Source organism: Salmo salar, unplaced genomic scaffold (assembly GCF_965601325.2).
Source record: "Salmo salar unplaced genomic scaffold, fSalSal1 ptg000335l, whole genome shotgun sequence".
Lineage (NCBI taxonomy): Eukaryota > Metazoa > Chordata > Actinopteri > Salmoniformes > Salmonidae > Salmo > Salmo salar.
The window spans coordinates 488102-510606 of NW_027675353.1; the positions used below are offsets into that span (position 1 = coordinate 488102).

Genomic DNA, 22505 nt, shown 5'->3' on the forward strand with positions numbered 1-22505 from the left:
TCACCTCCTGATTGATGACTAACAATGTTAGAATAAAAAAATAAAAACACAAGGTTTAAACATGCTCTCTCTCTCCATCTGTCTCTCGTCTGCAGATATGTTTTGATGTGAGAGGATGCCAACCCCCAGTCCCATCATCACCACCTCACCTGCTTTTAAGAACCTTTGGGCCGACGAGAGACACTATTATGTAATTGTGATGAACTGAGAGAATATTTATGTAGCACTGTGATTCATTAATCATGTGCTGCCTTCCCTGCTCCTATGTGCTTACCTCTTTCCCTTTCTGTCTTTTACACCTCTCTCACCACCTCCTCTTTCTTCCTCTGTTTTTATAATGCACAACAGATGTGCATTGAAGTACAGATTAAACTTGTATTTATAACATAACTGCTTTCTTCTGCTTTAACTTCTTTCTTCTGGAAAATGTGAAGTCCAAGATGGACAAAGGGGGCGTTGTCGGGGCTGTGTTTCTGGACCTAAGGAAGGCTTTCGATACTGTTAACCATGAGATTCTCATCACAAAATTGTCCAAGTTCAACTTTTCCCCCGATGCCTTGAGATGGATGAAATCATACCTGTTACATCCTCAGAAAGCATGAGCTCCTGAGTTGGGAAGATCTTGTGCAATACACCGACGCATGTCTTGTATTCAAGATCCTAAATGGCCTGGCTCCCCCTCCACTCAGTATTTTTGTTAAACAGAAAACCCAAACCTATGGCAGCAGATCCACAAGGTCTGCCACGAGAGGTGACTGTATAGTTCCCTTAAGGAAAAGCACCTTTAGTAAATCTGCTTTCTCTGTGAGAGCGTCCCATGTCTGGAATACACTGCCATCAGACACACATAACTGCACCACATATCACACTTTCACAAATTGCATGAAGACATGGCTAAAGGTCAATCAGACTTGTGAACATAATCCCTAACATAATCCCACTTTCCATGTTGTCTGTTGTCTGGAGCTTGTGAGGTGTGGAAACACTGTTGTTTTTATGGATTTTGTCTTGTTGCTTTTTGTTCTATGTTGCTCTGTCTGTATGCTACATCTATGTTACTCTGTCTGTATGCTATGTCTTGCTTGTCCTATGTTGCTCTGTCTTTATGCTATGTCTTGCTTGTCCTATGTTGCTCTGCGTGTGCTCACTGTTCAATGATTGTCTATATTGTAATTGTTTTTAATAACCTGCCCAGGGACTAGAAGTTTAAGATGCGATGGAACGGTTGACGAAAAAAAAAAAAGTCACAGAAAAAATATATTGACTGATATTGATTTATTTAGGGGGGGGGGGGGGCTAATGAATATTTTAGGACCAGCGATGTTCCTTATTCCTACCCTTTAATATTTTGTCTGACAAAATAAACATTTTACTCAACTGCGTTACCCACTCCAGTCAGCAGATGGCGGTCTGGGGATTTAACGCGATGCTGTTGGTGTGACGTATAATGTAGTGGACGGAACTCTTCTTTCAACAGAAGCAACAGTTCGTCAGACACCACGGTAGCTTGCTAGACAAAATAGCCGAACCGATAAAGATCTTTAGACGCGTTAGTGTATATTAGCCACTGTGTTTTAAACCCACTTCTGTCGTCTAGTTAGTTATCCGATTTAATTTCATATTTACGGTGTTGTTATTATTATTCAGCTAGCGGGCTGGTTAAGTTAGCATTAGCCTAGCTAGCTAACATCTCCGACCATGCGCTCACTGAGCTACTCTCCTGCTAAAGAAGAGGACATCACAGTAAAACAAGAAGTAGAGGGTGAGGCCGTTACTGTGAAAGAAGAAAAAGACGCGTTCAGAGTGAAAGAGGAGGAGGATGTTACAGTAAAAGAAGAGGAGGATGCAGTTTATGGAGTGAAAGAGGAAGAGGGGGAGATGACTGTTACATCGATAGAGGAGGAAACTGGACATCTGGGCCCGGTTTCCCAAACGCATCTTAAGGCGTCCAATGGTTCTAACGGTGAACTTAGCCATAAGATGGTTTTGAGAAACCGTTCCCTGATTAACACTAGTAAGTACTGTCTTAAAAACAGAGGCACAAACTCTGCAGTTGTTGAACTGATGTGTGGTGTTAAAGCGGAAATATGCAATAGCTACATCCATATTGTGACTTTTAAATTATTAATTTATAGCCATTGATTGTTGAAGAATATAACACATGCCTCATGAGCTTAGTTCAACTGTTGTACCCCATCAGAACCCCAAATAAGCTTTTTTTTACTCCAATGTTTAGAAATGTAAACCAACACTGTATAGCCTCAACATAGTTAAAACTATAATGTTGATATCATGGATGGTCAGTCCTTGCATCCATAGGTCAGTCTATGAATTTGAGAGTAGTTACATTTCTCCAACCCCATAATCATCTTATAACCAAAACAGTGGTGGAATGACAGCTTTGTTATTGTATGAACTGCAGATTGATGGGTTGTGTGGGTTATTTCAACAGTAACAAAATGGCTGCCCAGAGGCTTGGTTTGGTAAACAGCTGAGGGATGGGGGAAGGAGGAGTGTAACCACTCAAATTTATTCATCCAGGATGTCATAATGATAGTTTAACCAGGTTTCTAGGATATATAGTATATTCTAGAATTCATCCATGATGTCATAATGATAGTTTAACCAGGTTTCTAGGCTATATAGTATATTCTAGAATTCATCCATGATGTCATAATGATAGTTTAACCAGGTTTCTAGGCTATATAGTATATTCTAGAATTCATCCATGATGTCATAATGATAGTTTAACCAGGTTTCTAGGATATATAGTATATTCTAGAATTCATCCATGATGTCATAATGATAGTTTAACCAGGTTTCTAGGCTATATAGTATATTCTAGAATTCATCCATGATGTCATAATGATAGTTTAACCAGGTTTCTAGGCTATATAGTATATTATAGAATTCATCCATGATGTCATAATGATAGTTTAACCAGGTTTCTAGGATATATAGTATATTCTAGAATTCATCCATGATGTCATAATGATAGTTTAACCAGGTTTCTAGGCTATATAGTATATTCTGGAATTCATCCATGATGTCATAATGATAGTTTAACCAGGTTTCTAGGCTATATAGTATATTCTAGAATTCATCCATGATGTCACAATGATAGTTTAACCAGGTTTCTAGGCTATATAGTATATTCTAGAATTCATCCATGATGTCATAATGATAGTTTAACCAGGTTTCTAGGCTATATAGTATATTATATAACTGCCAGTGTAGATTTCCTTTGGAGGCAAATTATTAGAGCTGTTGATAAGTCGTTTGTATAATATTCAGCCAATCGTTTTTCATGTCATTACATTAAAGGCAAGACATACCTAGATTCAATTACATTCATGAATTGGTTTGAAACCTTTGTTTTAAACCCTTCTCAAAATTGGTGCCTTGCCGGATTTGTAAAAAATGGTTTGTCATGAAACTCTATTTTTTAAATGTATTTAAATGTAACCTTTATTTAACTATACAAGTCAGTTAACCTCTATGGACTAACATTAGATTATGTCAGCAGAGTACCCAGCCAGAAATAATCAGACACCCATTTTTCAAGCTAGCATATAATGTCACATAAACCCAAACCACAGCTAAATGCAGCACTAACCTTTGATGATCTTCATCAGATGACACCCCTAGGACATTATGTTATACAATACATGCATGTTTTGTTCAATCAAGTTCATATTTATATATCAAAAACCAGCTTTTTACATTAGCATGTGACGTTCAGAACTAGCATAACCCCCGCAAACTTCCGGTGAATTTACTAAATTACTCACGATAAACGTTCACAAAAAACATAATTATTTTAATAATTATAGATACAGAACTCCTCTATGCACTCGCTATGTCCGATTTTAAAATAGCTTTTCGGTGAAAGCACATTTTGCAATATTCTGAGTACATAGCCCGGCCATCACAGGCTAGCTATTTTGACACCCAGCAAGTTTAGCACTCACCAAAGTCAGATTTACTATAAGAAAAATGTTATTACCTTTGCTGTTCTTCGTCAGAATGCACTCCCAGGACTTCTTCTTCAATAACAAATGTTGGTTTGGTTCAAAATAATCCATAGTTATATCCAAATAGCGGCGTTTTGTTCGTGCGTTCAAGACACTATCTGAAAGGTAAATAAGGGTCACGCGCCCGACGCGTTTCGTGACAAAAAAATTCTAAATATTCCATTACCGTACTTCGAAGCATGTCAACCGCTGTTTAAAATCAATTTTTATGCGATTTTTCTCGTAAAAAAGCGATAATATTCTGACCGGGAAACCCTGTATACGCTCAAAGAGAGAGAAAGTAAAAATGGAGTTGGCCCGTGCACGCCCCTCCATTCTCATTGTTCTCAGATCGACCACTTACTGAAGGCGCTAATGTGTTTCAGCCTGGGGCTCCAAAGCCAAGATTCAAATTTCTGGCGCCTTCTGAGAGCCTATGGGAGCGTTAGAAAATGTCACGTCATGCCAGAGATCCCCTGTTTTGGTTAGAGATGATCAAAGAAGGCCATGAAATGGTCAGAGAGAGCGCTTCCTGTTTGAAATCTTCTCAGGTTTTGGCCTGCCAAATGAGTTCTGTTATACTCACAGACACCATTCAAACAGTTTTGGAAACTTTGGAGTGTTTTCTATCCAAAGCTAATAATTATATGCATGTTCTAGTTTCTGGGCAGGAGTAATAATCAGATTAAATTGGGTACGTTTTTTATCCGGCCGTGCAAATACTGCCCCCTATCCCCAACAGGTTAACAACACCCAAATGGATAACGCTGTTCTTAATACTGTAGCAAACATTATATTAAGCAGGACATTCAAGCGAGCCTTACAATTCTAATCCAAAGTAGTGTGAAATGAACTCATTAGCAACCTGGAAATGGAGGTTACTCCCCTGAGTCTCCCCCATTCACATTCAGAATACATTGTGAAAAACTAAAATCTTTGCTCTAATCAGATATAGTACATCCATAACTATCGGTTTCCTCATTAGCAGGGAGGAGTTTCTACAATCAAATTGCATGTGCATCGCCCTCATGCCACAATTTTAGGAAACACAGAAAGGGCCCTACATTGGAGACCAATTAGTCATCTGGCACAGTGCTTAAGAGTTTCAACAACATGAATAACTTATCTCTAGCCTACAATCATCGATGTTACTACTAATGTGAAAACAAGACAAATATGACTGTTCTTGCTCATTTTAAGACAATTGTCAAGTAATTTTAACATTCATTACAGACGTCAATTGTTGTACAACATCATGGCAACGCTGTTGGCATCACCTTTTACAGTGGATTTCTGCTGTTGTGGGCCTTTAATCATCTGTCTGACTTTGTTGTTCACACAGGAGAGAGACGTGACTATCGTGGATCCTCTGGGGAGCCTCAACAACCTCTTGATGCTGAAGAGGCAGAGAAGAGTCTCTCCAGATCAGAACACCTCAAGAAACACCTGCAGAGACCCACAGGGAAGAGAACTCACTGCTGCTCTGACTGTGGGAAGAGATTCACCTCATCAACAGGCATTCAAATTCATCAGAGAACACACACAGGAGAGAAACCTTACGGCTGTGATCAATGTGGGAAGAGTTTTGGTAAATCTAGCCATCTTATTGTACACCAAAGAACACACACAGGAGAGAAATCTTATAGCTGTGATCAATGTGGGAAGAGTTATAATTCATCTAGCAATCTTATTGTACACCAAAGAACACACACAGGAGAGAAACCTTATAGCTGTGGTCAATGTGGGAAGAGTTTTACTGAGTCAGGCAAACTGAAATCACACCAGAGAACACACACAGGAGAGAAACCTTATAGCTGTGGTCAATGTGGGAAGAGTTTTACTCAGTCAAGCAACCTGATATCACACCAGAGAACACACACAGGAGAGAAACCTTATAGCTGTGGTCAATGTGGGAAGAGTTTTACTCAGTCAAGCAACCTGATATCACACCAGAGAACACACACTGGAGAGAAACCTTTTATCTGTGGTCAATGTGGTAAGAGTTTTACTACATCTGGCTCTCTGACTGAACACCAGAGAACACACACAGGAGAGAATCCTTGCTGTAATCAATGTGGGAAGAGTTTTACTACATCTAGCTATCTATCAATACACCAGAGAACACACACAGGAGAGAAACCTTGCTGTAATCAATGTGGGAAGAGTTTTTCTACATCTGGCTATCTATCAATACACCAGAGAACACACACAGGAGAGAAACCTTGCTGTAATCAATGTGGGAAGAGTTTTTCTACATCTGGCTATCTATCAATACACCAGAGAACACACACAGGAGAGAAACCTTGCTGTAATCAATGTGGGAAGAGTTTTACTACATCTGGCTCTCTGACTCGACACCAGAGAACACACACAGGAGAGAAACTTTATAGCTGTGATCTATGTTGGAAGAGATACTCTGATAAAAGATCTCTGATCAAACATCAGAAAATACATGAAGGAATTGTTTCATGATATCAATGAAAAAATGTCAATGTTTTTAACATTGTAGTAGGAGTATTTTTTGGAATTTCACAATTTAGAACCCTAAACGTTTGCCCCATTCAATTGATTTCAGCGTGATATGGATATTAGCCTTGGGAAAAATCCAGGCTCTGAATTGAAAGAGTACTTACCATGTTGGTGACCCACTTGAATCAAAATGCATCACTTCAAAATGTAGCTAGCTGTTTTCTACAAATTGTCCTCTAACCTGGGATGTACACATTATTCCCAGATTCCGTGTGCTTTTTGAGCTGTTCATTTTACCAGGTTGATGATTTTAGCATGATATCGATGAGTTATGACAAATAAGTGTTGTGTTCCTTTGTTTAGTGACCCCTACATTTAAATGCATCACTCCAAAATGTAGCTGACTGTCTTCTGCAGGTTGTCCTCTAATCAGTGAGGAAAAATATATCTCCCATTTCCATGTGTTTTTTTTAGTTGTGCCAAAAACGCTGTTGTTTTGACAAGTAGCAATAAATCAATGATAACGATTAGGGGGGAAATCAGGTTGTACGTGATGTTGAAACTAACATAACTAAAAAACAAAGGAACACAACACTTATTTGTCATCACTCATCGATATCGTTTTCAATTTATCACAAACTGTTTCTGCATTTGGACTATTGATTTGGACACGTTAAAACTGTGACATTGGGGATATCCCACCTAGCAAAATGTAATTGAAACTAAGACTATGCCCGACGTACAATATAAGTTTGTTTTTAGTTGAAAAGAAAACTATTTAATTTCAATGTACTTGCAGCTTATACACATGGACGTCTATAATACGTTTTATTAACAATCCTAATAAATTGAGTGCTCCAGTCAACACCTTTAGTTGCTCCACCTTGTGGGTTTTTCTTTTGTTTGTCTCTTCTTGGGCAGATTTAGTGGGTCTCATGGTGGGTGTCTTTTAGGTCCCAGTTCTTGTTACTAGTCAACTTCCAGTGGACACTGTGAGCAAAACTACATGATTATGTTATAATACTTTTATTGCATCAAATGGTTGTTTTATGCAACAGAATAGAGGGTTCTTATAACTATTGTGTCTGTGTTCTACTGAGGATGGGCCTCTGGGAGAAAACACTGACAGGAGATTTACAATGTCTTTTGGGTGATAAAACCTAGAGACTGCATTCCAGAGCATGAGTTAATGTTTCTGTTCTATATGGTACCAGGGAGAGATGACCTCAGGGCCAGACCCTGGTCTCTACACAAAGAGTACTGTTTTTACAGCAGATACTGTCTGCTGAGAATTATAAGTATCTTTCATACAAATCTTAACCTTGTGACCCGTTCTATACATCTGTTGTTGGTCATGTAGGTTGAAAGGGCTATAAAAGACCTTTGTACTTTTGTCCCCTGGGTCCACCAGCCATCATTATTGTAGGGCACTCAATTGATTCACTTTATATGTGTACGTTATATTGACCTGCTCCCTTATAAGTGAATAAAGATTTAGTTTAAGAATAACTCTGACTTGTGATAAGTTTGTCTCTCCTCAATTGATATTAAAGAAAATAACAACCACATTTGGGGATGTGAATCTTGACTTGGTGACCGCTCCTGGTGACCTGGGTAAATGATGCACGAGGGATCTCAGGGAGACCACACTGCGGGAACGGGGCAAATGGACCCACCTTTGTTCTGAGAGGCAGCCAGCCGAGTGGATACCACATCTCAAATGTAGTTTTAAGAAAGAGGTGAGCGAAACAGGCAAAGTGGAGTTTTTAGAAAAGAGTGTGTATTCCTGTGTGGAGGTGTAAACAGGGCCCAGTCAGTAGGCTCTGAGGCTGTCAGCTATCTATGAACTGGATGAAAACTAGAATCTGTGTTTACTAGTTAAGACCATTTATGGTATAGTATGGTGCACCTGTAATTTTTTTAAACCTGGACACCATTTTAGAAGTATTGAAAGATGTAAATGTATGAGTTGCATTATCCTAGGAACTAACCATTAGATAGAAATGTGGAAATATTCCTGCAGGTTAAAATATTGTTGAAAAACAACTAATTGATTAGGTATGTTTGGGAATAGCATTGTGTGACTGTGGAAATGAGTCTTAAACCCGTTAGGGCTACCCCCCCACTTCTCTTAATTTCCGCCTAAAGACATACCCAAATCTAACTGTCTGTAGCTCAGGCCCAGTAGCAAGGATATGCATTTTCTTGGTTTCATTTGAGAGGAAACACTCTGAAGTTTGTGGAAATGTGAATTGAATGTAGGAGAATATAACACAATAGATCTGGTAGAAGAAAATACAAGGAAACAAACATACGTTTTCTGGTTTCTATTGTTGTTGCACCATCTTTCAACTGAAAAGGAACAGCCAAACATTCAGATAGGATGCTGGGGATAATTTCTATGCAGAATGTAAGAGGGCAACAGTATCTGAGAAAAGTTTGCTCACCACCAAAAGAAAACAACTTCCATTTCACATAATCAACTACAATGCTTCACCTTCACCAATATAAACATGGTGTCTACTGGCTTTCAACAATTAAAAACAAGAAAAAAACACGTATTTCTAAATAATAATATACAATAGTACTATTTTTTTCTCCTTTTTCTGTCTATAGAATCCTAAAACTCACTAGCTTCTAGAACTCTCGTCTTCCTAAAACTCACTAGCTTCTAGAACACTCGTCTTCCTAAAACTCACTAGCTTCTAGAACACTCGTCTTCCTAAAACTCACTAGCTTCTAGAACTCTCGTCTTCCTAGAACTCTCGTCTTCCTAAAACTCACTAGCTTCTAGAACTCTCGTCCCCTTGGAACGAGCCCAAACAAAAATCATCTCAAATACGGAAAAACATGCCGTATAACAAAACTCAAATCAAATTGTACTGCGCCGAATACAACAGACCTAACAGTGAAATGCTGACTTACGAGCCCCTAACCAACAGTGCAGTTTCAAAAACATACAAATAATATGTGATCCATGGTAACACACTGGCTAAACGCAAAACACAAATCTTTTTGACTGCCCACCCTTGAGACAATCAGCAACCAAGTTGTCCTCACCACGGACATGTCTGATTTCAAGAGGAAACTCCTGCAATATCCGTAGTAACTTTCCACCTCACTGCGGAGCTTCTCTCTCTTCTCAGGGTTCACTAGATAGGCATGTTGTTGGATCGGGGCCCAGTCCCCAATGTCATGCTCTAGTACATTTGGGTTGGCACATCTGAGAATGAACCCTGATATTCTAAAAGCAGGGCAGCAATGTCAATATAATTGTACCAAAAAATTGTCAGTTGGTTGCACAAATAATTATGATTACTAAATGTTACATGAAATGAAAATATGAAATAGCCCCAATGTCAAAACACAGTTTTAACGTGTCCAAATCAATAACCAATATGCAGAAACAGTTTGGGATGAATTGAAAACCTAAACATAACATGTGCTATATACACAAACATCTGCCACAATAATCATATTACTTGTAATTTTTTTAAACAAGCACCTTATAAACTGCACAAGCACCAGAAACACTGTTGTTTTGACAAGTAGCAATAAATCACTGATATCGATTAGGGGGGAAATCAGGTTGTACGTGCTGTTGAAACTAACACAACTAAAAAAACACATGGAAATGGGAGATATCTTTTACCTCACTGGTTAGAGGACAACCTGCAGAAGACAGTCAGCTACATTTTGGAATGATACATTTAAATTTAGGGGTCGCTAAACAAAGGAACACTTACTTGTCATAACTCATCGATGTCATAACTCATCGATATCATGTTGAAATCAATTGCGCGAGAGGAGGGAGATGAGGTTGCACGTCCTGTTAAAACTAACAGCTCCAAAACCACACGGAATCTGGGAATAATGTGTACATCCCTGGTTAGAGGACAATTTGTAGAAAACAGCTCGCTACATTTTGATTCAAGTGGGTCACCAATGCTGTAAATGTAACACAGCTCTTTTTTTGTTAGTCACTTTTTGTTAAATCACATAAATAGTAATCCTCCAATTCGGAGCCTGGATTTTCCCCCTGAGGCTAATATCCATATCATGTTGAAATCAATAGAACAGGGGACAAACGTTTAGGGTTCTACATTGTGACATCATTAAAATATATTGATATCATTTAACAACTCCTTCATGTATTTTCTGATATTTGATCAGAGGTCTTTTATCAGATTATCTCTGGTCACAGCTATAAGATTTCTCTCCTGTCTGTGTTCTCTTGTGTACTGTCAGCTCTCCAGATCGACCAAAACTCTTCCCACATTGATTACAGCTAAAAGGTTTCTCTCCTGTGTGTATTCTCTGGTGCACTGTCAGAGAGCCAGACCTACTAAAACTCTTCCCACATTGATCACAGCTATAAGGTTTCTCTCCTGTGTGTGTTCTCTGGTGCACTGTCAAACCTCCAGATCGACCAAAACGCTTCCCACACTGATCACAGATATAAGATTTCTCTCCTGTGTGTGTTCTTTGGTGTAATGTCAGCTGGCCAGATTGAACAAAACTCTTCCCACATTGAGTACAGCTATAAGGTTTCTCCCCTGTGTGAATTATCTGATGAATTTTAATGCCTGATGAGGTGAATCTCTTCCCACAGTCAGAGCAGCAGTGAGTTCTCTTCCCTGTGGATCTCTGCAGGTGTTTCTTGAGGAGTTCTGATCTGGAGAGACTCTTCTCTGCCTCGTCAGCATCATGAGGTTGTTGAGGCTCCCCAGAGGATCCAAGATAGTGAGGTATCTCTCCTGTGTGAACAACAAAGTCAGACAGATGATTTAAAGGCCCACAACAGCAGAAATCCACTGTAAAAGGTGATGCCAACAGCGGAGCCATGATGTTATACAACAATTGACGTCTGTAATGAATGTTAACATGATTTAACAATTGTCTTAAAATGAGCAAGAACATTCATATTTTGTCTTATTTTCACATTAGTAGTAACATCTAAGATTGTAGGCTAGAAATAAGTTATTCATGTTGTTGAAACTCTAAGCAGTGTGCCAGACGACTTTTGGTCTCCAATATTTGATTGCAGAAACTCCTCCCTGCTAATGAGGAAACCGATAGTTATGGATGTACTATATCCGCCTGGAGCAAAAATGGTGAGCAAAGATTTTAGTTTTTCACAATGTATTCTGAATGTGAACGGGGAAAACTCAGGGGAGTAACCTCCATTTCCAGGTTGATGATGAGTTCATTTCACACTACTTTGGATTATAATTGTAAGGATATTTGAATGTCCTGTTTAATATAATGCTTGCTAAAGCATTAAGAATTATGTGTAATTATTGAAGAACTGCGTTAATGACAGTATCCATTTGGGTGTTGTCAATAAAGTTAAGATTTTATTTATTTATTTAACCAGGTAGGCCAGTTGAGAACAAGTTCTCATTTACAACTGTGACCTGGCCAAGATAAAGCAAAGCAGTGCGACAAAAAAACAACAGAGTTACACGTGGGGAAAACAAAACGTACAGTCAATAACACAATAGAAAAATCTACATACAATGTGTGCAAATGGAGTACGGAGGTAAGGCAATAAATAGGCCATAGTAGTGAAGTAATTACAATTTAGCAAATTAACACTGGAGAGATAGATGTGCAGATGATGATGTGCAAGTAGAAATACTGGTGTGCAAAAGAGCAAAAAAGTAAATAAAAACATGGGGATGAGGTAGGCAGTTGGATGGGCTATTTATAGATGGGCTGTGTACAGCTGCAGCGATCGGTAAACTGCTCAGATAGCTGATGCTTAAAGTTAGTGAGGGAGATACATGTCTCCAACTTCAGCGATTTTTGCAATTCGTTCCAGTCATTGGCAGCAGAGAACTGGAAGGAAATGCGGCCAAAGTAGGTGTTGGCTTTGGGGATGACCAGTGAGATATACCTCCTGGAGCGTGTGCTATGGGTGGGTGTTGCTATGGTGACCAGTGAGCTGAGTTAAGGCGGAGCTTTACATAGCAAAGACTTATAGATGACCTGGAGCCAGTGGGTTTGGCGACGAATATGTAGCGAGGGCCAGCCGACGAGAGCGTACAGGTCGCAGTGGTGGGTGGTATATGGGGCATTGGTGACAAAACGGATGGCACTGTGATAGACTGCATCCAGTTTGCTGAGTAGAGTGTTGGAGGCTATTTTGAAAATGACATCGCCGAAGTTAACCTGTTAGGGCTAGGGGGCAGTATTGACACGGCTGGATAAAAAACATACCCGATTTAATCTAGTTACCACTCCTACCCAGTAACTAGAATATGCATATACTTATTACATATGGATAGAAAACACCCTACATTTTCTAAAACTGTTTGAATGGTGTCTGTGAGTATAACAGAACTCAAATGGCAGGTCAAAACCTGAGAGATTCCTTTACAGGAAGTGGCCTGTCTGACCATTTCTTGAACTTCTTTTCCATCTCTATCATTTACTAAGGATCTCTGCTCTAACGTGACACTTCCCACGTCGTCCATAGGCGCTCAGAGCCCGGGAAAAAACAGAATGTCGTCATTCCAGCCCCAGGCTGAAACACATTATCGCCTTTCTCAAGTGGCCGATCAAGGGACACTGGGCTTAGGCGCGTGACCCGACCGCCCCCGCCTTTGGGATTTTTTCCTCTGTTTGCCGAAAAGGAGATTCCCTGTCGGAATATTATCGCTTTTCTACGAGAAAAATGTCGTAAAAATTGATTTTAAACAGCGGTTGACATGCTTCGAAGTACGGTAATGGAATATTTAGAATTTTATTGTCACGAATTGCGCCATGCGCGCGACACTTCTTTACTATTTCGGATAGTGTCTGGAACGCACGAACAAAACGCCGCTATTCGGATATAACGATGGATTATTTTGGACCAAACCAACATTTGTTATTGAAGTAGCAGTCCTGGGTGTGCATTCTGACGAAGACAACAAAAGGTAATCAAACTTTTATAATAGTAAATATGATTATGGTGAGTGCTAAACTTGCCGGGTGTCTAAATAGCGAGCCCGTGATGCCTGGGCTATGTACTTAGAATATTGCAAAATGTGCTTTCACCAAAAAGCTATTTTAAAATCGGACATATCGAGTGCATAGAGGAGGTCTGTATCTATAATTCTTAAAATAATTGTTATGCTTTTTGTGAACGTTTATCGTGAGTAATTTAGTAAAATGTTAGCGAATTCCCCGGAAGTTTGCGGGGGGTATGCTAGTTCTGAACGTCACATGCTAATGTAAAAAGCTGGTTTTTGATATAAATATGAACTTGATTGAACAAAACATGCATGTATTGTATAACATATTGTCCTAGGGTTGTCATCTGATGAAGATCATCAAAGGTGAGTGCTGCATTTAGCTGTCTTCTGGGTTTTGGTGACATTATATGCTGGCTTGAAAAATGGGTGTCTGATTATTTCTGGCTTGGTACTCTGCTGACATAATCTAATGTTTTGCTTTCGTTGTAAAGCCTTTTTGAAATCGGACAATGTGGTTAGATTAACGAGAGTCTTGTCTTTAAATAGCTGTAAAATAGTCATATGTTTGAGAAATTGAAGTAATAGGATTTTTAACGTTTTGAAAATCGCGCCACAGGCTGCCAGTGGCTGTTACGTAGGTGGGACGAATTCGTCCCACCTAGCCCATAGAGGTTAACCTCTATGGGCTTTTTACATGCTAATGTAAAAAGCTGGTTTTTGATATAAATATGAACTTGATTGAACAAAACATGCATGTATTGTATAACATAATGTCCTAGGAGTGTCATCTGATGAAGATTATCAAAGGTTAGTACTGCATTTAGCTGTGGTTTTGGTTTTTGTGACATATCAAACGCTGTTTAAAATCTATTTTTATGCTACTTTTCTCGTAAAATAGCGATAATATTACAACCGGGCAACGTTGTATTCATTCAAAGGCTGAAAGAAAAAAAAATTGAATTCTCGTGAACGCGCATCTCAGTCTCACTGTCCCCAGGCTGACTGATCACAAACAGAGCTGCTGTACTTTGCCCAGAGACAGCAGACACCCCATTCCACTTTCTGGTGGCTTTAGAGAGCAAATGGAAGCCTTAGAAAGTGTCACGTTACAGCACAGATGCTGTAATGTCGATAGAGATGCAGAAGGACAACAAATTATCAGACAGGGCCTTCCTGTATGGAATCTTCTCAGGTTTTTGCCTGCCATATGAGTTCTGTTATACTCACAGACACCATTCAAACAGTTTTAGAACCTTTAGAGTGTTTTCTATCCAAATCTACTAATTATATGCATATTCTAGTTTCTGGGCAGGAGTAGTAACCAGATTAAATCGGGTACGTTTTTTATCCGGACGTGAAAATACTGCCCCCTATCCCAAACAGGGTAAACTATCATTATAACATCATGGATGAATTCTAGAATATACTATATAGCCTAGAAACCTGGTTAAACTATCATTATGACCTCATGGATGGCCAGTCCTTGTATTCATAGTGTAGTGAATTCAGGGGGAGGCCCTGAGCTGAACTCAAACCTGGGTCCAGTGACTGTCAAGCCAACACCTTATAACTGTTACGCCAAGATGTCTGAACTTCTTGACGAGGTCCCTATGAATTTGAGAGTGGTTACATTTCTCCTTTCCCCATCCCTCAGCTGTTTACCAAACCAAGCCTCTGGGCAGCCATTTTGTTTCTGTTTTAAAACTAGGTTGCCCCTTTAAAAAAGCCACACAATCAATCAACCAATCTGCAGTTCATACAATAACAAAGCTGTAATTCCACCACTGTTTTGGTTATAAGATGATTATGGGGTTGGAGAAATGTAACTACTCTCAAATTCATAGACAGACCTATGGATGCAAGGACTGACCATCCATGATGTCAACATTATAGTTTTAACCATGTTGAGGCTATACAGTGTTGATTACATTGTTTCTAAACATTGGAGTAAAAAAAGTTTCTTTGGGGGTTCTGATGGGGTACAACAGTTGAACTAAGCTCATGAGGCATGTGTTATATTCTTCAAGAATCAATGGTTATAAATAAATAATTTTAAAAGTCTAAATATGGATGTAGCTGTTGAATATTTCCGCTTTAACACCACACATAAGTTCAACAACTGCAGAGTTTGTGCCTCTGTATTTAAGACAGTACTTACTAGTGTTAATCAGGGAACGGTTTCTCAAAACCATCTTATGGCTAAGTTCACCGTTAGAACCATTGGACGCCTTAAGATGCGTTTGGGAAACCGGGCCCAGATGTCCAGTTTCCTCCTCTATCGATGTAACAGTCATCTCCCCCTCTTCCTCTTTCACTCCATAAACTGCATCCTCCTCTTCTTTTACTGTAACATCCTCCTCCTCTTTCACTCTGAACGCGTCTTTTTCTTCTTTCACAGTAACGGCCTCACCCTCTACTTCTTGTTTTACTGTGATGTCCTCTTCATTAGCAGGAGAGTAGCTCAGTGACCGCATGGTCGGAGATGTTAGCTAGCTAGGCTAATGCTAACTTAACCAGCCCGCTAGCTGAATAATAACAACAACACCGTAAATATGAAATTAAACCGGATAAGTAACTAGACGACAGAAGTGGGTTTAAAACACAGTGGCTAATATACACTAACGCGTCTAAAGAGCTTTATCGGTTCGGCTATTTTGTCTAGCAAGCTACCGTGGTGTCTGACTAACTGTTGTTGCTGTTGAAAGAAGCGTTCCGTCCACTACATTATACGTCACACCAACAGCATCGCCTGAAATTCCCAGACCGCCATCTGCTGACTGGAGTGGGTAACGCAGTTGAGTAAAATGTTAATTTTGTCAGACAAAAAGTTAAAGGGTAGGAATAAGGAACATTGCTGGTCCTAAAATATTCATTAGCCCCCCCCCCCCCTAAATAAATCAATATCAGTCAATATATTTTTTCTGTGATTTATATTTTGTCGTCAACCGTTCCATCGCATCTTAAACATCTTACCGGGTCGACACTAGGACCAGGGGAGGCTGCTGCTGCACTAGTGACTGTTAGACTTTCTTCAGCAATACTAGGAGAGAGGGGTACCCCTACACAGAACTGAACTGGATCAAAGATGGCGGACAGAAATACTAGGAGAGAGGGGTACCCCTACACAGAACTGAACTGGATCTAAGATGGCGGACAGAAATACTAGGAGAGAGGGGTACCCCTACACAGAACTGAACTGGATCTAAGATGGAGGACAGAAATACTAGGAGAGAGGGGTACCCCCCTGACTTGGCCTTCCCTGTATCTCAGTTGGTAGAGCATGGTGTTTGCAACACCAGGGTTGTGGGTTGATTCCCACGGGGGGCCAGCACAGAAAAAATTAATAAAAAATGTATGAAATGTATGCATTCACTACTGTAAGTCGCTCTGGATAAGAGCGTCTGCTAAATGACTAAAATGTAAAATGTACACAGAAATGAACTGGATCAAAGATGGCGGACAGAAATACTAGGAGAGAGGGGTACCCCTACACAGAACTGAACTGGATCAAAGATGGTGGACAGAAATACTAGGAGAGAGGGGTACCCCTACACAGAACTGAACTGGATCAAAGATGGTGGACAGAAATACTAGGAGAGAGGGGTACCCCTACACAGAACTGAACTGGATCAAAGATGGTGGACAGAAATACTAGGAGAGAGGGGTACCCCTACACAGAACTGAACTGGATCAAAGATGGTGGACAGAAATACTAGGAGAGAGGGGTATCCCTACACAGAACTGAACTGGATCAAAGATGGAGGACAGAAATACTAGGAGAGAGGGGTATCCCTACACAGAACTGAACTGGATCAAAGATGGAGGACAGAAATACTAGGAGAGAGGGGTACCCCTACACAGAACTGAACTGGATCAAAGATGGTGGACAGAAATACTAGGAGAGAGGGGTACCCCTACACAGAACTGAACTGGATCAAAGATGGTGGACAGAAATACTAGGAGAGAGGGGTATCCCTACACAGAACTGAACTGGATCAAAGATGGAGGACAGAAATACTAGGAGAGAGGGGTATCCCTACACAGAACTGAACTGGATCAAAGATGGAGGACAGAAATACTAGGAGAGAGGGGTATCCCTACACAGAACTGAACTGGATCAAAGATGGTGGACAGAAACTAGGAGAGAGGGTTTTTTTAATTTTTTAATTTTTTATTATTCTTTTTTTTTTTTTTTTTTAGATTGCACAAATCTTTATTTAACTAGCTGTAAATAATAGTAACATGCAAAACATAAACATAACATAACATAACAGCCAGAGGGAATCCAAAGAAATTAGAGAAAAAATTAAAAAAAACTATTATATCAAATCAAATACAGACATATATCGAATACATTTTTTTGACATATTGTTTTGTATACGTTTTAAAGATTCTACGTACTGTTCCAAATCAGATAAAAAAATTAAGAAAAGGGGCTTTTTCTTCATAAATTTTGATTTGTGGATGAAAGATTTTCCTAATAAAAGAAAGAGATTTATGACATACTCACGTTCAATTGTGGAATCAGTGTAGTAAAATAATATGTCAAACTTAGTAATATCAATGGTTGTATGCAATTTGCGGCTAAGATATAGTTTTACATCAGTCCAAAACACTTCACTATATAAACAATTACAGAATAAGTGTTCAATAGATTCAGTTTCTAGTTCACAAAAACTGCATTCACTGGTAACGTCAAATATATATTTAGAGATCAAGCTATTACACGGATAGCATCTATGGATTATCTTAAAGGAGATCTCCTTTACTTTATTGGTCACCATAAATCTGTGTGGAGTGAGCCAAGCACGGCGCCAGTTTACATCAAACGATGAAGCCCAACAAAATATCGCAGAGGGAATAGACTTCCTGTAGAAAATATCCCTTATTAAACGATTGTTGAATTTCGTATCTAGTAGACCAATGCCCTTCAACTGAATATCGCTTACAATCGGAGATATTCCAAAATATGCATTATTCTGAAGTAAAGTTTTTATCCCACTAGGTATAGCTTTAATAACAGTGTCATATTCCTTGCTTGAAACCTCAAAGTTGTATATTTCCATAAATTCTCTCCGTGTAAATAGATTCCCACTGTTATTAACCAATTGGCTGACAAGAACAATGTTTTTCGAGAACCATTTATGGTTAAATAACATCTTATTTCTATGTAATATTGACCCATTGTTCCAAATAAAACATTTATGAGGTGAAAAGTTGTGTTTATACAACAAAGCCCAGCACATTAAAGCCTGCTTGTGAATAACTGTTGTTGCTGTTGAAAGAAGCGTTCCGTCCACTAGATTATACGTCACACCAACAGCATCGCCTTAAATTCCCAGACCGCCATCTGCTGACTGGAGTGGGTAACGCAGTAGAGTAAAATGTTTATTTTAGTTTCAGACAAGTTTAATTGTAGGAAGCATAAGTTTTTACTCACCAGTGTAACAACACAGTGTGGTTAAAGACTTAGTAGCCTAGTTGTAGTCACGATATGGTTACCTATAAGTACAAACAGTTATGTTTTTGTGTTATTACATATTTATTCACTTATTTATGGAAATCTTCTAAACTACCCACAATGCACTATTTCTTAACGTCATATGGATGATCAACTCTATGCTACCGAGTTTGTATGCCAGTGTAACGGTGTAATGCAGTTACATTTAAAAAATGTATTTAACCTTTATTTAACCAGGAAAGCCTGCTAAGGACAAATTATTATTTACAATGACGGCCAAACCCCGGCCAAACCCTAACCCAGACGATGCTGGGCCACTGTGCGCTGCCCTATGGGACTCCCTATCACGGCCTGTTATGATACAGCCTAGTTTTGAACCAGGGTCTGTAGTGACGCCTCTAGCACTGAGATGCAGTACCTTAGATCGCTGCTCGTGTGTTTACATTACAGTCAGTGATAAAGGATGTTATTCTGGGTAACCCAATGTGATTCTGGGTAACCCACAGCAGATTTCTGGAGAAATTGGAAATTGAGTGGTCCTGGGATACAAATGTATAAAGTTGACATTACATCATAAAATCCACCTTTTACATCATAAATTAGCAATTTATGTTTTAGTAACTTCTGTTGTTGGTTTGGCCTCTCTTTATATGTTATTTGCCGAATCTCAGTTTTCCATGTGGGTTTTATGCTAAAGTTCCCTCTATCAAGTTGGTAGCAAACTGGAAAATGCATCTTCTTCAGGAGTGCTATTTATATCCTGTCACTACTGATCATTCATCCACACTGCATCTTCTATAGGAGTGCTATTTATATCCTGATCATTCATCCACACTGCATCTTCTTTAGGAGAGCTATTTATATCCTGATTACATTTACATTTAAGTCATTTAGCAGACGCTCTTATCCAGAGCGACTTACAAAATGGTGCATTCACCTTATGATATCCAGTGGAACAACCACTTTACAATAGTGCATCTAAATCTTTTAAGGGGGGGGGGGGGGGGGGGTTAGAAGGATTACTTTATCCTATCCTAGGTATTCCTTAAAGAGGTGGGGTTTCAGGTGTCTCCGGAAGGTGGTGATTGACTCCGCTGTCCTGGCGTCGTGAGGGAGCTTGTTCCACCATTGGGGTGCCAGAGCAGCGAACAGTTTTGACTGGGCTGAGCGGGAACTGTGCTTCCTCAGAGGTAGGGGGGCCAGCAGGCCAGTGGTGGATGAACGCAGTGCCCATGTTTGGGTGTAGGGCCTGATCAGAGCCTGAAGGTATGGAGGTGCCGTTCCCTTCACAGCTCCGTAGGCAATCACCATGGTCTTGTAGCAGATGCGAGCTTCAACTGGAAGCCAGTGGAGAGAGCGGAGGAGCGGGGTGACGTGAGAGAACTTGGGAAGGTTGAACACCAGACGGGCTGCGGCGTTCTGGATGAGTTGTAGGGGTTTAATGGCACAGGCAGGGAGCCCAGCCAACAGCGAGTTGCAGTAATCCAGACGGGAGATGACAAGTGCCTGGATTAGGACCTGCGCCGCTTCCTGTGTGAGGCAGGGTCGTACTCTGCGAATGTTGTAGAGCATGAACCTACAGGATCGGGTCACCGCCTTGATGTTAGTGGAGAACGACAGGGTGTTGTCCAGGATCACGCCAAGGTTCTTAGCACTCTGGGAGGAGGACACAAGGGAGTTGTCAACCGTGATGGCGAGATCATGGAAGGGGCAGTCCTTCCCCGGGAGGAAGAGCAGCTCCGTCTTGCCGAGGTTCAGCTTGAGCTGGTGATCCGTCATCCACACTGATATGTCTGACAGACATGCAGAGATGCGATTCGCCGCCTGGTTATCAGAAGGGGGAAAGGAGAAGATTAATTGTGTGTCGTCTGCATAGCAATGATAGGAGAGACCATGTGAGGATATGACAGAGCCAAGTGACTTGGTGTATAGCGAGAATAGGAGAGGGCCTAGAACAGAGCCCTGGGGGACACCAGTGGTGAGAGCGCATGGTGCGGAGACAGATTCTCGCCACGCCACCTGGTAGGAGCGACCTGTCAGGTAGGACGCAATCCAAGCGTGCGCGGTGCCGGAGATGCCCAGCTCGGAGAGGGTGGAGAGGAGGATCTGATGGTTCACGGTATCAAAGGCAGCAGATAGGTCTAGAAGGATGAGAGCAGAGGAGAGAGAGTTAGCTTTAGCAGTGCGGAGAGCCTCCGTGACACAGAGAAGAGCAGTCTCAGTTGAATGCCCAGTCTTGAAACCTGACTGATTAGGATCAAGAAGGTCATTCTGAGAGAGATAGCAGGAGAGCTGGCCAAGGACGGCACGTTCAAGAGTTTTGGAGAGAAAAGAAAGAAGGGATACTGGTCTGTAGTTGTTGACATCATCAATCTGATCATTCATCCACACTGCATCTTCTTTAGGAGTGATATTTATATCCTGATCATTCATCCACACTGCATCTTCTTTAGGAGAGCTATTTATATCCTGATCATTCATCCACACTGCATCTTCTTTAGGAGTGATATTTATATCCTGTCACTACTGATCATTCATCCACACTGCATCTTCTTTAGGAGTGCTATTTATATCCTGATCATTCATCCACACTGCATCTTCTTTAGGAGTGCTATTTATATCCTGATCATTCATCCACACTGCATCTTCTTTAGGAGTGCTATTTATATCCTGTCACTACTGATCATTCATCCACACTGTGTGTCTCATCAATGCAGGTAATTTATGACATGTATAAAGTATGTGTTTTATAAACTCATGAACACCAGCCAGTTTATCAGCCCGGTTCTGTTAGTTTAGGTGGATTATACTTCTTCACCACCAGAGGGGGACGTTGAGTAATATTCCAGGTTAATTTGATATATTTTGATACTAAAATGGATGACAGTTTATTCTGATGTAGTGAATATGAGATTACACATGGAAACTATGTATTTATTTTATTATAGTAAATTAGGAATTATTAGGAACTGTTAAATCCACTATATGATCATAATAACTTTGACAGACATCTTGATTGTTTTTTGTTAGTATATTATAGGGCAGATTTATGGAGAATTGCTATGGGAGTGCTATTTATATCCCATCACTACTGATCATTCATCCATACTGTGTGTGTCCCATCATTGCAGCTTTGGAAATAAATGAACTGTCCATCCATTGCTCCTTCCTGTGTTGACTCACTGACTTGAGGGACGGGAACAGGAAGGTCACACTAGGTTGATATCTAGCTCAAGCTTGCAAACGTTAAACACATCTCCATCTCCATTAACTACATCACACCTGCCCAGACCCACTAGAACACACCCCCATCTCCATTAACTACATCACACCTGTCCACTAGAACACATCTCCATCTCCATTAACTACATCACACCTGTCCACTAGAACACATCTCCATTAACTACATCACACCTGTCCACTAGAACACATCTCCATCTCCATTAACTACATCACACCTGCCCAGACCCACTAGAACACACCTCCATCTCCATTAACTACATCACACCTGTCCACTAGAACACACCTCCATCTCCATTAACTACATCACACCTGTCCAGACCCACTAGAACACACCTCCATCTCCATTAACTACATCAC

The 22505-nt window shown here is 40.2% G+C and overlaps 1 protein-coding gene across 1 annotated transcript in view; it reads left to right on the top strand.

Moving 5' to 3' along the window:
• The first annotated feature begins 1426 nt into the window (after nt 1–1426).
• Nucleotides 1427–22505, top strand: part of LOC145875774 (uncharacterized) — a 100732-nt gene continuing 79653 nt past the window's right edge. Inside the window, exon 1 of the mRNA XM_082971588.1 lies at nt 1427–1435. Coding sequence (XP_082827714.1) covers nt 1427–1435 — 9 coding nt within the window. The remainder of the gene's footprint in view (nt 1436–22505) is intronic.